This window comes from Dermacentor silvarum, chromosome 3, assembly GCF_013339745.2.
Source record: "Dermacentor silvarum isolate Dsil-2018 chromosome 3, BIME_Dsil_1.4, whole genome shotgun sequence".
In the NCBI taxonomy this organism is placed as follows: Eukaryota; Metazoa; Arthropoda; class Arachnida; order Ixodida; family Ixodidae; genus Dermacentor; species Dermacentor silvarum.
In genome coordinates, this window is record NC_051156.1 from 193256062 (window position 1) to 193269974 (window position 13913).

Here is a 13913-nt window from a genome sequence, read left to right on the forward strand (position 1 = left end):
TGGCGAAGGACAGCTCGGGCGAGGATTCACCGCTGACTCTCCCATATCCTGCCGCCTTCGCAAGCAGCGGAGAGAGAACGCCGTCAGCGGTGGTTGTGACTCAAGGTGTGCCCCTCACCTTATCTCGCCGAGCGGGAACCAACGCCTACGCTACATGACAGAGAATTGTTATTATTCTTTTTTTTTTTTTTTTTCATTATCTTGCGACAGCGCTCGTTCCGAGGGTGCGCCATTCCTACCTCCTCGCAAAAACGCGCATACCAAGTCTTCTGCTAACGTCCTCTCCGTAGCAGACGGATTCTCTCTCTCTCTCACCCGTTTCGCACAGCAGACGACGGCGCGCTCGTTCGCGTGGCAGACGATAATTGCTAATTCTGTCCGCGGGCAGGCGATAGCGATTTACTACGTGTGTTCATCTCTCGTCTTCCCGACTCACTCTCATTCGCTACTGACCTCTTTCCTGGATTTTTTCCGAGTAGACACACGAGTATTACGCACGCCGTTTACTCACACGTTCACCTCCTCTCGCAGTCGATTCACCCTCGTTCGGTGGGAGCTTTTTATTTAAAGTACCCGAGCGCGCCTGTTCTTTCATCTGCCAGAGTCTTTCGGTCTGCTCGACTGAGGAGTTCGCGCACGCCTGTTCTCGAACAGAAGATAGTGTTCTTCTGCTATATACCGTGGTTTCTATATCGTCCCGTTGCTGTGGGGTGCCGAATTCGTGTGGTATCATGAAGACCCTCGTGTGTTCCCGCCTTCTCGGACTTGCGGTGCTGGCCGGCGTAGTTCTTACAACGGCGGCGGAGATCTCTGCGTACACTGACTGTAAGTTTCCTATGTTTGTTTCTGTGGTCGAATGCCAGAAAAGATATACCGTCTGTCCAAAGTCGCATCGCCATCTGCTGTGCTTTGTGCTATCGTCTGCTGTCGAAATCCTGACTGCAGAGGCATCCGTATACTCTACCATATTTGATCGCTTCGCCTCCATTTTCCTTTGAACCTCTGTCTTTGATGGCAGATTGAGATAGATTGAAACATAACATGCTGTTTTTATGGCCACGGCGTCTGGCTATGACTGCATATAACTTCCTGCGACGGTTGTCTTTTGTTTTAAATATAAACTTGCTCGAGGTGTTCCCGTGAGCGGTTCGAGGAACCCTTGACGACTGAAAAGTTTTAAAGAGAGTGGTGTGTCTGAGGTCATATGTCATACATCTGCGCATGACATTTTTTTATGGCATATATTCACGAGTTCCAACAATTCCAGCTAGCCGGAATACGAACAAGTAATAATAGTTCCTTCACGAAACACGCTGAGGAATCAAGGCAAGGTTCACCGGCAAGGTTACGGCAAGGTTATGGAGTTAATGTTCGCCCATGCCGATCGGGACCTATAATTCACTCGCGGGCGAAGTTCAACTCCGGAGCCGAACGGGAAGTTTTCTCTGTTTTTGGTCCCGCGAAACGCACCGCGCCATTCGACTTCCCGAAGCCGAACACTATGGGAAGCAAGGGACACAATTATCTAACAAGTGACGAGATGAACTAATTCTCGTGCCCTAATTATCCACGCCGTCGGGTGGCGCTAGCACTGGAACATTTGCAATATAGAGACAGGCGCTTTATCGAATGGAAAGAATATAAAGCAGACATAGGCAAAATGATAGACTGCAATAGGTATAGTGAAACCTGAGCAGCTCAGACATACGCTAGGTGGCTATTTGTCGGCGCTTCCTTTCAAAGGGGAGGCCACTGGAAGCCATCATCACTAACATAATCATCATCACGATCGCGCCATCTCTCATCACAACTACGCAAAAAAATGACGGCATCTCCCACCATCGCGTGTGTGTCATGCGGAAGTGTGTTTTAAATTGAAGCTTGGAATGCGTTGCGTACTGAAGACCGCTAACCTAACCTAATCAAACCTTGAAATCATCATCGCCGTCATCGCATCATCTCTCTTTACAACTGCGGAACTACGTCATCAAGTGTTACGCGGGCGAGGGGGGAGGGGGGGGGGGAGATGTCTGAATGGGCTGAATGGAGGCTTTGGGTGGCGTTTCGTGTACTGAAGAACGCTAACCTAGCCTAACCTAACCTTGCCTAAGCTAAGCCTAACTCCTTCGTCAACGGTCTTTCGTGCCGTGCAGACTACATGGAGGACCACTGCTCGCCGTCCAACACGCCGGACCGGTACCGGGCTCGCACCGAGACGCAGTCCATCTCGTTCCGGCTCAAGTCTCCGCTGCAGGAACGTCTGGACGAGCGCGGATGCCGGTCTGGACTCAGTTTCACCACGGTGAACGAGACGTACGGATTCCTCGTCACCCCCGTCGCCATCGACATCCCGCGTGGACCCACGAACTCCTGCGTCAACTTCATCTGGGTGAGCACAACACGTGTACTATTACGTCTTACTGTTATAGCGGGGAGTTCACTTTTAAGTTTTGCGGAATTTTTAGAAACCGCCTGTGGCAGGCAGCCTAATTCTTATCATTGAGCTGGGTTATTCGGTGAGGTTAGGTTGGGTTATTCGGTGAGGACATCAGTAGCGCGATAAATCGAAACTCTCATTCAACTGATTAACGAAAACTAACTAATTAACTTCTTAGTTAACTACTTTATGACACATTGCAATTTACCAATTGTAGCCGGTGAGTTTGCAAGACGCATCCACTTGGAATGAATTTCCAGGATGACACCAGTTTGGAGATATGCGTCATCAAACTCGCCGTAAAAATGCACTGTTATTCCACTTATTTCTTTAGCAAAATGCTGTTTATACACTGAAGCATAAAAGTAACTGAAACACTCATGTATTTCGTCCCACACTATCTCGAAACTTGTGTCATCCTGGAAATTCATTTCAAGTGCAAGCTCACCGGCTAGAATTCGTAAATTGCATTACGTGCCGTAAAGTAATTAACTAACAAGTTCATCAGTCAATTTTTGTTAATTAGTTGAATAGGTGTTTCGATTTCTCGTGCTACTAATGTCCGCCTCTTCGAATAACCCAGCTCAACGATAAGAATTATGCTCCTGCCACAGGCGATTTTTTTTTTATTCCGTAAAGCAATTACGAACACCCGGTAAAGTGGGGTGTTTGACAAATACTCGCCTCCTCAGTTTTGTAATGCGTGTGATCGCGGTCGCTGAATAAGTAAAGCTTCCTTGTTCTGGCTACCAACATTCTTGTCCACTGGGATGCAGTCAGTCAGTCAGTCAGTCAGTCAGTCAGTCAGTCAGTCAGTCAGTCAGTCAGTCGATATCAGTCGGTCACATATATGCAAAGCGCCGAACGACATATCCGTCGAGTGAATTAACATACCACGCGCTTTAACCTAGTAGCTTACACGTGCTACAACGCTTTCGCCGTCTTAACCGTGACGCAGTTTGACGGTCTGGCCGAGGTCGAGCTGAACGGCAAGCGCCTGTGCGGCGACACTTTTCCCAAGACCAGAGCGGTACCCACCAACGGAGACCGCTTCACCATCTGGTGGTCCTCCGAACCCAGCAAGGACGCTGACCGCAAGGCTTCCTTCAACGTCGTCATCGCCTCCTACGTCAACCGATGTGAGTGTTGCCCACAATACCCTCTTTTCTTTTTTTCTTATTTAATGACAAAACGATAGATAGATAGATAGATAGATAGATAGATAGATAGATAGATAGATAGATAGATAGATAGATAGATAGATAGATAGATAGATAGATAGATAGATAGATAGATAGATAGATAGATAGATAGATAGATAGATATCGACCTGAGATTGGTGCCTCTATCCTGCTACACCATGCTGTGAGAAAGCGAAAGCGAGAGTTCAGAACTTTTAGGCAGATAACGGCATGCTCATCGCTCTGTGCAAGATAAACTTGCCGACGCTATGATAATATCCTGTGTAGTTCCATGTATAGCTTCATGCATGTAGTTGGCGCTCAAGGCAGTTGGCGCAAACAAAGGATGCCGCGTGTTTCATGTCGGCGCAACTACACGACTCCCGCATAGCCGTATTTCATGCTGCGCCAAAGTCGAACTGTCCAAAGGTTAAAACGTGAGTCACCGCGTGACACTTGGCAAAACACACACAAAAAGAGCGTGTCATCGGTTACGAACGTGCGCGCGCGTCCCAACCAAGCACGCACACAAGCCCTGAGCCTTGCACCTCGAAATGCATGCGTAGGCGAAGCGAGCGTATACCCAAGGCGCTGTTCAAGGTCCCGCGTTCTGGAAGCAATAAGGCATCACGCCCAGCTTGTAAACACGACCGAAAAAGAAAAAAAACGTGATGATATAAAGAACGAAAATACGTACCACACTCGCACGCGTGCCTGGTGGTTCAACAGGGATGCCGGGCACGACCTTGCAACAACGAGAAAGCAAGCAGAGTGACGGCATGCAGAGATGGGTGACTGAGCGCTTTTTTTTTTCGTCACGTTCCGACCATGACAGCAGCGGTCGAAACTGCACGAATAGGTGTGACGTCAAGGCCGAGGAATGTGGTACATGTGCGTCAGCGGCGAGGTATAAAATGTAACTTTGTAGCGATGCCTTTCTGGGGATAATGCCTTTTCGCGCATATCGCGCGTTGTCAGTGGTCAGAGTGACGGTCCGCTCGCGTTATCAACTGGGTCAGCCGGCCGTGAGCGATGGATGATAAGACTAGTGTAGAATAAGTCATAAGGCATCGCTACAAAATACCGGCCCTGCCGCAGAAGCTCAGTCGCTCAGTTGATATATGCCGTTCTGCTGCGGAGCGCGAGGTCGCGGGTTCGTTTTCCGTCGACCGCGGCCGTATTCCGATGGGGAATGATGCAAACACGCGCGCATACTTGGATTTAGGCACACGTCAAAGAATCATGCGAGGTCAGAATTAATCGCGACTCCTCCTCATTAGCGTCTACCGAAGCCCAATATTGACTCGCGACATCAAACTCAATCAATCAATCATTCAATGTAATGTAATGTACCATCGGTGTTAAAAACGCCGCGCAATGTCTTTTTGAAGGCAATAATTACCCTAATCGTCATCTTCATCGAAGTTTGTTTCTGTGTTTGCGACAGTTAAACAAAAGAAAGGAAGAAAGAACACGGGTATAAAGTACGTTAATTCCGTACGTGTTTTCGGACGCACATTGCTTTCGCGGGTGACGTAAGCGTCGAAAACCTATGACGTCGGCGTTCAACTGCACAGTTTACTGGAAACTGCGATCATTAAGCCCCTACGTGAATGTTGTGGGAAGCGCTGCTTCCGCAAGATGCCTCGTCATGCCCACTTTGTGCGATGCCCACAGGCTCCACGTGTTGTAAACACGTCATAGTTCCTTGATTGCAGTTGTCACACGTAGATGCCAAACATAGAGGCCAGTGGCTCAGTAGCCGTATCGTTCTGTTAAGGCTGATTCGCACTACGCTGACACGGAGAACGATTTTTGGTCTGCCGACAGCTGATGACGCGAGCAGTTTACAGGACGGAAAACGCTGTGGCCAACGGTTTACAGGAAGGAAAACGCTGTCGCCAACAGTCGGCAGTCCGAAATCGGTGCCGTGTCGGCCTAGTGTGAATCAGCCTTTACTGAGCGTTAGGTAGCTGGTTCGAATCCCGCTTGCGGCGACCGTGCATGTGGATGCGGGAGGCTACAACTCTTCTGCATTCTTGGCTTCAGCTATAGGCACACGTTAAGTAACCCTAAGTTGGCCAAAACTAATCCGCAGCGTCCTACAATATGGGTTCACTCGCATATATCGAACAGTAAAAATTAGACAGAAACGGTTAACGGCGCAAAGTAAAACACCCTCTTATAACATCCCGACTTAACCGGCACGCTCATTCTACACCTTATTAGAGACTAAGGGGTGTTGAGTAAAGAAATACCCTCAGCCAAAGGTTCTTTGGGGAAAACAGAGATGTCTCTGTGAATATAAAGTGGATATTCGCCATTTCTGCATCTAAATCGGTGTAACTATGTTGTTTTCTGCGTAGACTATCGATTACCCCCTGACACCACGTAAACGATAAATCACTCGCTCAATGAGTCAGCCAAGATTGTCATGTAATCTGGCAACTGGTTATAGGCCTTAGCTACGCAGCATGCCAGCCGTAAACGAAGAAAAATGCTCTAGCTGACTACTACTATTACTACTACTAACTACTACACTACTACTACTACTAATTCAATCAAGCAAAAACACGCAAGAACAAGCCCAGCCGCACCGATCCGTATCTGCCATCAGTCATAGAATATTTAGCATCTTCAGCCACCGCCTGTATAGCAAGCATATAGTAGCAGCGACCTCCACGTTCCCTCTTAAAGAAAAAAAAAAAAAAAAAAAAAAAAAAAAAAAGTGGCTCCCGCGGCGTCGTCTGCTTCTGCAACCTCCGAACCAGACGACATCCCAAAGTACCTTCGTCGTGCCTCGTGCAGAACGCTGGCGCTAGGCCAAACGGGCACGCCTGCTTCGAAAGCAGCTTATAAGAAGTCAAGGCGCAGCTGCCAATTCTACATACACGTGTGCGCGCGTATATGATGGCCGGTAAAAATTAAGCGCTCGGCTGGTTCCCGCATCACGGCACCCACAAGCCTTGCCTCTGCATATATACGTGTTTGTGCGTAGCACGCACTTACGCGAATGTCTTTTTTTTTTTTTTTTGCGCAACGGCTACAGGAGCGGCATGCGCGCGTGTATTCTCAGAGACGCGGTACATCCCGACGTTGCGCAGCGAAATGAATCATAAGATGACGAGATTGGTCGTGGGCGTTTTCTTCGCAACTGTATAGGTACATAGTGCTTGTGTGTGAGTGAGTGTCTGTACGGCTTCGCTTGAGTAGCTATGCAGGCGGAGTAGAGGAGTATGTGTTTGCCTTACAACGTGTATAGCTCTCGACGTTCGGATTCCACCCAGTCGCTTTGCAAGCCACGACGATGACGCGAGTCTATATATAAAAGCGAACGAGATGGCACGAACACGCTTCGCGACCCGAGATGAGGTCAACCGCATTGAATCTACCGGTCAGCGGAGAGAATATCGTAAGGCTGCGCGACGTCCTTTGATAACGTGACGAGTTGGCCGCGCAATCATTAATTATAAGATTTAAGGAACCTCTACATTTTCAACCCTCGCGAAAGTGGTTATAGAAGCTCTCTTGTGTTTGTATTGACTTTTGCTACATTCAATATACTTGCTGTTGAAAATCAATTGAATGGTATACGAGATTTTCATGAGGGAAGCGACAATAAAAATCATGTATGCGTTGGTGATATAGAGACAGTTCTCCCTGTTTGACATTATCTTTGCTTTATTTCTTTTGAGTTTACTGAAACAAGCTTCCGTGGAATGTCGGACTCAATTTGCCTAATGAAGCACGTTTGGCGATGGCAGGTTTCATTTAAGGCAAGCAATTAATCGAACCTCGCAGCTCGCGAAAAACCAAATTAGCTCGCACCTGACCCGCTTGCCTATGTCTCCCTGCCGGTATAGCCCGACGCAGCGAATACAGCTGCGATGCCGCAAGCATTACGTTGCGAGAGCGTCCCTAGGCAACATTGCTCAAATAATCGGTAAACATTGAAGAAGTGTCATTTACGTAATGCGAAAAATGGGATGTCCGCTGATCCGTTACTTCCGTTTGGCAAATGGTGCGTGTTATGTACTTCCCTGCTGTAAATTAAAAAATATATATATCTTCGTTCTCAAGCCCACTATCTTCTATAACCATTAGCAAAGCAGTGGTTTTAGCATGGGCGTGCGCAAATTCCGGGAACGTATACACGGAGGTATGTGGTGACTCAACTGGGTGCGGGACCGCGGCGCACGTATGCAATCACGTCACCAGCGGCACATGACTGTCATTGCCCACAATTGCGTGACGGTTTTGCGTAAGATTATAAGAAAGTCCCCTTAAGCGTAGAACATCTACTAGTTGCTTCTTGTTTTGGTTTTTCTTGTTAGAGAAAGAGAAATGGGTGTAAAATTTTTATTACTAGTGAGTGTAGGTTAGCATATATACAGCGAGGCGCTTGGCATGCTATTCGATGTGTTCAGTGCGTATGTATGTATGTATGTATGTATGTATGTATGTATGTATGTATGTATGTATGTATGTATGTATGTATGTATGTATGTATGTATGTGTGTGTGTGTATGTATGTATGTATGTATGTATGTATGTGTGTGTGTATGTGTATGTGTGTGTATTGTATGTATGTATGTATGTATGTATGTATGTATGTAGTATGTATGTATGTATGTATGTATGTATGTATGTATGTATGTATTCGACCCATAGTGTGGTGCTCTTTTGCTGCTTAGCTTGATGTCCACGGATCGAATCCAGGATCGAACGAAAAAGGGAAAAAAAAAACTACCCGCCCTTAACGACGTTGTGAATGTGAGTGTACAGTGTGTGTATATATATATATATATATATATATATATATATATAACTCGTATTACCAACGATGTTGTCGAATTCGACGTCTTGTCAGTCCTGATTCTCCCACGGCGCGACTATATAAACACGCCCTCTCCGGGTGGCTTAAAAACGAAACCATGTCGGAATTTGAGTATTTCATGCTGGGCTAAACAGGCGCTACACAGACACGGGCCGACAAGAGAGCTAAGGAGGTGACGAACAGCACTTCCTTAGCGCTCTTGTTGTCCGTGTCTGTGGTGTGGCGCCCTGTTTACACCCCTCAATGAAGCTACACCAATTCGTCACCAGATGTCGTCAGTGTTGTTATAACTTGAGAGTGTCTGTGTGAGCAGCCCCTTGGACTGTCTGAAAGCTGTGCTCGACCAACGCGTAACCTCCTCTCCCCCTCCCTTGCGTATAACAGCGTCCGAAGCCGAGTGTCCGGAGTCGTGGCGTCGATGCGACAACGGTGCCTGCCTCGAACCCCGGGTCTGGTGCGACGGCATCGACAACTGCGGTGACGGTAGCGACGAGACGGAAGCCAACTGTGGTGAGTGCGCTTATACCGCGCGCTTACCGTATGCCGCACAATACTGAACGAAAATTAACTGTCACGAGCGACAAGTGAGAAACGTTTACACGTGAATAACCGATCAGATTACACACGAAACAGCGCTTCTCGATCGTCAGCATCTACTGGGATTGGAACGCGGACGAAAGAGTATATATAACGTGTATTATACGACTGTTACGAGGGATAAACTCGGACGGTGATGGGTTACGTTACGTTAGGTTGGGTTCGTGTTTCATGCGTGCAGGTTTTATAGGTGTCACGAACAGACACTTCAGAACTTTTGTTCGCGGGAATTCACTGTTGCTATAATAATTGCGGGCTCTCTACGTTAATTTATGAGCTCACATGTGATGATGTTCTCATTGGACATATATATCCCTTGGAATGATGTTAAGTAAGCGTGAACAGAAGACAGTCCTTACAAAAATCCCACATGTCATTCAATTACATTTCAACAGGAAGCCTACTTTGTGCAGCATAGATATTAATTAAAACGCAATAGAATTCCTATACGATTTTTTTAATAGAGGGAGGAGTCCTCAAAATTGCGATATGCTAAGAGAAAACTAGAAACACGCCCATTAGCAGAGTTTCTCGAGGAATCATGAATATCTAAGTGTTAGAGCGTGAATTTCTACCCCTCAGCTCGACAGAACTTTGTGTTTGTTGACTACATTAGTTTTTATTTTCTGAAATCACTCGTATTCCTGTTTCCGCGTTTCCTCGTGTTTCCATGACTCTTGTTTTCGTGTTCGCGAGTGTTGCACTTGGAATATGACAATCATTGAGGGGACTGCTTCAGTAACTTATTTGCGTGTGTTGTGAACCACCCGGAAACGTTTCTTTTCTGAACTTTACAACTAACGTACGTCAGTGTTGTAATTTTTTCCCCATCTCATCTTCTAAAGATTGTGTTGTTTCGTCCGCACCTATCATGATGCAGAAGAGGGACGCCACGAGGGCCGCCTATAGGCGCCTTGAACACAGCTAATAACGATAACTCACAGACTAATTGTTTTTAAGTGTCGCGAACACATAAAAGCAACGTGTCAGGTTCTCACGATGCTCCTTTCTTCGTCTTTTCAGCTCCAAGCACAGTGTTCTCCATCCCGGGAATCGTCATCATCGCTGTCATCGTGGTCCTCGTCATCATCGCCATCGGAGTCGTCGTTTACGTCTGCAAACGGCGCCGGGCCTACCGGGCCGCGTAAACGACGACACTTTCGGGAGAGTCGGCTTCAAGGGGACTCGCTCCGCAGTTGACGTCACGTCCGTGTAGCTACCTATTTGTTTTGTCAGTCAGTCGTCACTTCCGTCTGCCGCCGACCTCGTCACGCTAACGGGCACGGCAGAAGCAGACGGCGGCGAAGCGTTACAGACGACAGAACGGTTTGATCTTGACTAGATACAGAAGTATAGTCATTGCGGAGGGGGGGGGGGGTCTTTGAGGGCGAAACTATGTGTGTACATACAAGTCAGAACTGCGAATGTTCCACTCTGAATCTTCGTGAGCATTTTTTTGCTTGGGTTTTGAAGTGAACGCGAGGAAACGCCACGCTGGTCGTGGTGTGGATTGTGTTCTCCTAGAGTTGTTAATTTCGAGAAATTAAGCAACGCACGCTTTGCCCAGCGTGTCTCTAAAAAAAGAATAGTAAAAACTGGACTACTCAATACTACATCTGTTTAAACAATGCGCGACGAGCGGTTTTCAGTACAGGTCTTCGCTTTGGTCTCAAGGCACGATCTCGTATTGACTAACCCAGCTTCGGGATGTCGTCAACTGAAGCTCAGCACAGTCCCTTCGAAAACAGCGTCGTTCGAAGCGAAAACCTCGAGATTAATTTCGAGCGTACCGCGAGTAAAAGTCAACGTCATGCTTTAATTAGGCAACAGACCCAACATGTGTCAAAGCACCGACCTCCATTTTAGGCCTGCAGCCATACATGTCATATAGGCGGGGGGGGGCGAATTCCTGGCTTCAGGTGGTAGGTGACCGCCAACCCCGCAAGTGACTCACGTGAAACGGCTTCAAATCGACGTCGACTTGAAATAACTGGCCACTGAATCAGCGCGTGGTCATCCGGGTCTCCCCGGCAGCTGTCACCGGAAGTGACGAATTGTTCCCCTCTCGACTAACGTTGCTCTCGACCCCCGAGTCGCAGCATAATGACTGTGCATTCGCGCCTCTGTGTCAGCTGTGAGTGAGCACTCGCCTCAATTGAGTCATATCCGTGACACTGTGCATCATCGTTCGCACTCATGCAGGTGCTTCCGCAAAATTAAATGAGTAATCAAGTCCATACACGTGTGGTAATATCCCGGTATTTTGTACTGACATGACTCACGTAACCAAGCCTATGTATACAGTCACCTGGATTACGCAGTACAATGATCTGTAGTTCGGTTTCATTCTCCGTTCTAGGGCATTCATAATATGAACGCTCAATGAGCGACGTGGGGCAGATGTCGAACATATCTCAACGTACATTCCATACAAAACATTCTTACTCAATCTTGAATTTCTTTCTTGTGACCAAGAGGTTCCTTCCTTTTTTTTTTTTTTTTTTGAAACCCTGTCACACGGCCCGCAAAATTGGCAGCTCGAAGAATTTCGGCTTGCGAGTTCACCGATGTCACACTCTCCGGTGCTGCAAGCCGCCTTTTACAGTGTCAACGTTAATTAACGGTCTTTCAGTTAAAGGCTTTATCTCTAACTGCCCGTTTCGCGGACCATGTGGCATGGTCGTGACTTGTTCTGCTTTGTATTGTTCGTGTATTTCATTCCTTGTCTCTAGCATCACTTAACTGTACGATGTTAGAATTGCATGCAAATCCAAGCGCGCGACCTTTTACGGACGTTGAATTCATTCGAACGTTCATAGGTTACGAAACGTGTGCTTTTAGGGCGGGTAATACTTTGTACATATGTATACATTTGCGCGCAGTTGTATTTTACGTGTCTCTTTCTTTTACCCTGTACAAGTAGTCTTTAACCAGTGTTAAATACGATACAATTGTATATTATTTTAACGACAAACAATAATTTTCCGCAAGGGCATTTTTTTGTACACATCCAGCCCTGGTCACACCTGGATCAAGCTTATTCGTGAATAGCCACAGAAGGCGCAGGTTGTTTTGACAGCCGCGTAGTTCGCTTGAGCACTAGTGTGATCAACACTCGGTGGATTGTACAGTCAACGTTTACGAAGTGTCGCGAATGAATGTGCTTGTTTGACTGGCGATACGGTACATGTTGGTGAATGTTGGAATATATTTCGAGCGGTTAACTGGATCTGTAGCTCACGAAAAGTCGCTTGTCCCTCATCGTATAAACCGATCCGTAATTCTCACGTTGCCATAACCTGACCATCAACGCTGAAGAACCACGCGTGAAACTTTGCGCCGGCTTTAGCGTTTTCTTTTTTTTTTTTTTTTTTCTTCCCTTAGATACTCCCATTACTTCGAAACAACCTCCAATGTCGTGTTTTTGTTCACGTTACTTCTCTTTGTGCACCCTGTCAAAGTGCATATCCCTAACTTTCTTGCTAATTCCTGTTTTTCTTTTTTTCGCAGTTTGTGTACATGTTATGTGTTTGTTCCTGTGTTGCGTCTAGAGAGGTTTTTTATTATGTATACACGTTCAGCGCGTGTCATATTTATTGATAACTATACTGTCTTCGTGCGATGAAACCAGCTGCTTTGCCTGCCATTTCAACGCCTAATAAAAACGTGGGCTATACAGATCAAGGACCTCGTCTCTGTCGCTTACTTTCAAGACACCGTGGAACGTATACGGTTCGCGCGATGATTTTTTTTTTTTCCTGTCGTTTATTCTTTCGCTCATATAGTTACCACGAGCTTCGGAGGCACTTGTTGAAATAATTTCACTGATGATCGTCTCCACAAAAATGCTGATGTGGTGATCAATTCTAACTCTGGCGGCGTATAGAACTCTGCTTGATATGCAATTCCATACGCGTCGATCTTGAAAAACGCAGTTATGCAGTTGCATTCGACCCATGGTACTAACAATAAATGTCGAGGTCCAAGCAAAAGTGCTAGGATATCAAAGACTATTCGATTTCTTGCCCAAATTTGTAATGCTCGCACACTCTTCCACAAAAAAAATAAATAATAATAAGAAATTTCTGGCTCTGGAACACATGTTCTCCGCGCGCAGTCCGTTTGCACGAGGTAATAACTAGTTCTCTTTTTTCCGCGTCCAGTAAGAAATTTGAAACAGGTGAGCCTTTTTGTGGGCTGTAGGACATCACAAAAAAAATTTTCAGAGGCGACGATCAAGAAACAAACGCCTTTATTCCGAACTGGAAAAAAAAATAACGCTTTATCGCCCCACAAATCCACAAAGGTACGTATACCGTCGAAACGAAGCGGGGACCTCGGAGACCTGGAGAAAAACCGTCGGCTAAATGATCATACGTATTATATTGAAACGTCGCAAGGAAATGAGTGTGCTCATTCGAAATTAATAAAACAACTCGAGATCTACTCAGTTCAACGTGAACACATAAAGTGACATGAAAATGCGCAGTATATAGCGCATTAACTTTGCCAATCAATACATTTTTCTTCATATTTCTCGTGGTGGGACGCATTACGGTGAGACAGCGTTTTTCGATGCACTTTATTCTTACTTGCTTGTGAGAGACGAACGACTCAGCCAAAACAATTTTTAAAAATGAGAAAGAAGGTTAAATACTTTTTTTTTCGGATGCCCAAACAAAGTTGGGTATAGAACGTAGCTCTTTCGGAAGCGTATCCTATCAATACTAAACAGGAAATCGTCTTTGGCAGTGACTGTCTTACATCATTATGCCGGGGATCTGAAATTAGGGCATTCAAGTGGGTTGGAACTACGCTGGGAGAGGTGTGAATTCACGTGGAGACATCGGCAGCAGCCTCG

At 46.4% G+C, this 13913-nt stretch overlaps 1 protein-coding gene across 1 annotated transcript; it reads left to right on the plus strand.

Moving 5' to 3' along the window:
* Nucleotides 1-355: 355 nt before the first annotated feature.
* Nucleotides 356-12716, plus strand: LOC119446382 (uncharacterized). Its single transcript, XM_037710803.2, has 5 exons — nucleotides 356-825; nucleotides 2154-2389; nucleotides 3396-3576; nucleotides 8840-8965; nucleotides 10076-12716. The coding sequence occupies exons 1-5, from the start codon at nucleotides 732-734 to the stop codon at nucleotides 10198-10200; spliced, it is 762 nt and encodes a 253-aa protein (XP_037566731.1). The 5' UTR covers nucleotides 356-731; the 3' UTR covers nucleotides 10201-12716.
* Nucleotides 12717-13913: the final 1197 nt, after the last annotated feature.